The 2,500-nt window shown below is 33.1% G+C and overlaps 1 protein-coding gene across 1 annotated transcript in view; it reads left to right on the forward strand.

The window, feature by feature from the left end:
* Positions 1 to 2,500, forward strand: part of LOC124400094 — a 10,027-nt gene that overhangs the window by 6,029 nt on the left and 1,498 nt on the right. The window contains exons 2-4 of the mRNA XM_046871687.1: positions 256 to 436; positions 1,363 to 1,459; positions 2,334 to 2,500. The exon at positions 2,334 to 2,500 is cut by the window's right edge and continues 184 nt beyond it. Coding sequence (XP_046727643.1) covers positions 1,405 to 1,459; positions 2,334 to 2,500 — 222 coding nt within the window. The 5' untranslated portion in view covers positions 256 to 436; positions 1,363 to 1,404. The remainder of the gene's footprint in view (positions 1 to 255; positions 437 to 1,362; positions 1,460 to 2,333) is intronic.

Consider the following 2,500-nt stretch of genomic DNA (forward strand, 5'->3'; position numbering starts at 1 on the left):
GCAGTGAGTCAGTGAGTCATTAAAGCAGTGAGTCAGTAAGGCAGTGAGTCTTTAAGACAGTGAGTCATTAAGGCAGTGAGTCAGTAAGGCAGTGAGTCAGTGAGTCAGTTTGTAAGTAGTCAGTGAGTCATTAAGGCAGTGAGTCAGTAAAGTCAGTGTTTAGATGTAACCCATGTGACTTGTTGTAAAGGAAAGAAGTGCTGTGGTGTTGATTTGATGTCACTTCCTGATCTGAATTTGTTTTTTTTTTCTCAGTGGTAAATGGAAAATAACGCGTTATGGCCTTCAGTGAAATGCAGCACTGACCTCAGGAGGAAGCGCTTATTTTATTAACCACTGAGGCAACTGGTGCAGCAGAAGTTCATCAGAACGACGAAGAAAGAAAGCGAGAGGCAGGAACTGTCAGGAACCTGGTGGAGAAATGAGCTCATGAGGGGTAAGAAGTGCAGGGATGGAGCTTCTGGGAATGTGTGCTGGAACATGAATTATTCAGGGATGATGAGGGTCAGAGAAAGGGAAGTGTTTGGTTGGACTCAGGAAAGGTTAAGAGTCCAGATCCTTTCAGTTCATCACATTCACACCTTTACTGATCTACTAGCTTATTAATGCTAATAACAGTGATACTGTTAATAACTGAGCTAATAATGTTAATATATGAGTTATTAATGTTAATAAGTGAGTTATTATTGCTACTATCTGAGTTATTAATCCTAATAAGTGAATTATTAATATTAATAACTGAGTTATTAATGGTAATTAGTGAGTTATTAATGTTAATAAGTGAGTTATTAATATTAATTAGTGAGTTATTAATATTAATTAGTGAGTTATTAATGTTAATAAGTGAGTTATTAATGTTAATTAGTGAGTTATTAATGTTAGTTTAGACTGTAGTGATATTAATCTCAGTGGTTTGTGATTCTGATGGAGGAAGTTAGTAAGACGTTGTGGCAGTTTCTCTGTGTGTAAAAGCAGTGAAACGCTGCTGGTGGTTTGTTATCAGTGTTAACATCAGAGCTTTAATGATCTTCTTCCTTCTTCACAATCAGCATCCTCATTTTTATCCTGAGATGAAGTGTGAGATCTTTCTCCTCGTTCTCTATCAATCCTTTACTCCTTCTCTTATTACTGCTCATATCATCATATCTGCACAGTGTGATCATGTGTATGTGTGTGTGTGTGTGTGTGTGTGTGTGTGTGTGTGTGTGTGTGTGTGTGTGTGTCTGCGTGTGTGTGTCTGTGTGTGTGTGTGTGTCTGCGTGTATGTATGTGTGTGTGTTTGTGTGTCTGCATGTATGTATGTGTGTGTGTCCGCATGTATGTGTGTGTGTGTGTGTGTGTGTGTGTGTGTGTTGTGTGCAGTGTCTTTAAGACCCACACACTCAGGCTGCAGTAAACAGAAACATGACACACACACGGAGGGCTGCACTTCTCTTCTTTCTGCTTGTTTTCTTCACAGGTGAGATGTAACTTCCTTTACCTCACACACAACTTATTACAATACATTATATAAATATACACAATAAAATTCACAATAAATCAGTCATTCAACAGGATTCATATTTACCCTTCAAAATCATTTACTTTACAGAACAATAAAAATAAAAAGGGCATCTGCTAAATGCCGCAAATGTAAAGCGATTAATTTACACAGATGACAACGGCAATCAAATATTGCATAATTATTTAATAAATAAAAATATATACAATTAATCTTAAACTTAAGTAATTTTTGTTTAAACAATTTAAACAATTTAATTTAAATTAATTTTATATATTTATTATTTCAGTTTGTTTTCTAGAGTCACCTGTAAAGATATTACTACTACTAGTGCATTATTATTATTATTATTATTATTATTATTATTATTATTATTATTATAAAATTTTAAAATTAGAATTGTAATAAGAAATCTATATTTTGCAGGCTGTGCGGTCGTATTGCAATTGTGACGTTTGTCCAGCAATTTTTTTGTGATTTTCTGGTAGACAGTAACAACATTATTTTAATTTAAATTAAATGTACATTTATTAGAATATCTGATTTCAATAATAAATTCATTATAAATGTATGCATTTATAATTTTAATTAATTAATTAATTTAATTGCTGTATGTATTTCAGAACAATTGCAAGAAACATTTAAATAACAAAATGTTGCAAAATAGTGAAAAACTATTACAAGCAATTAAGCAGTAAAATAAATAATAATTAATACTAAATTAGATTTTTAATCATCTAATTTACTTCATTACTGATTTTTTTTTTTTTAAGACTATGTGTGTGTGTGTGTGTGTGTGTGTGTGTGTGTGTGTGTGTGTGTGTGTGTGTAGGATATGTGTGTGGATTTAATTTGAGTGTTTGGCAAACACCACGAAACATTACTGCAGTTTGTGGAGAGCATGTGAACATCACCTGCCACTTCACACTGAAGATGATCTCTACATCATACACTGAAGAATGGAAAGTATACTGGAAGAAAGATAATATCAATGAAACA

Source organism: Silurus meridionalis, chromosome 17 (assembly GCF_014805685.1).
Source record: "Silurus meridionalis isolate SWU-2019-XX chromosome 17, ASM1480568v1, whole genome shotgun sequence".
NCBI classification, from domain to species: Eukaryota; Metazoa; Chordata; class Actinopteri; order Siluriformes; family Siluridae; genus Silurus; species Silurus meridionalis.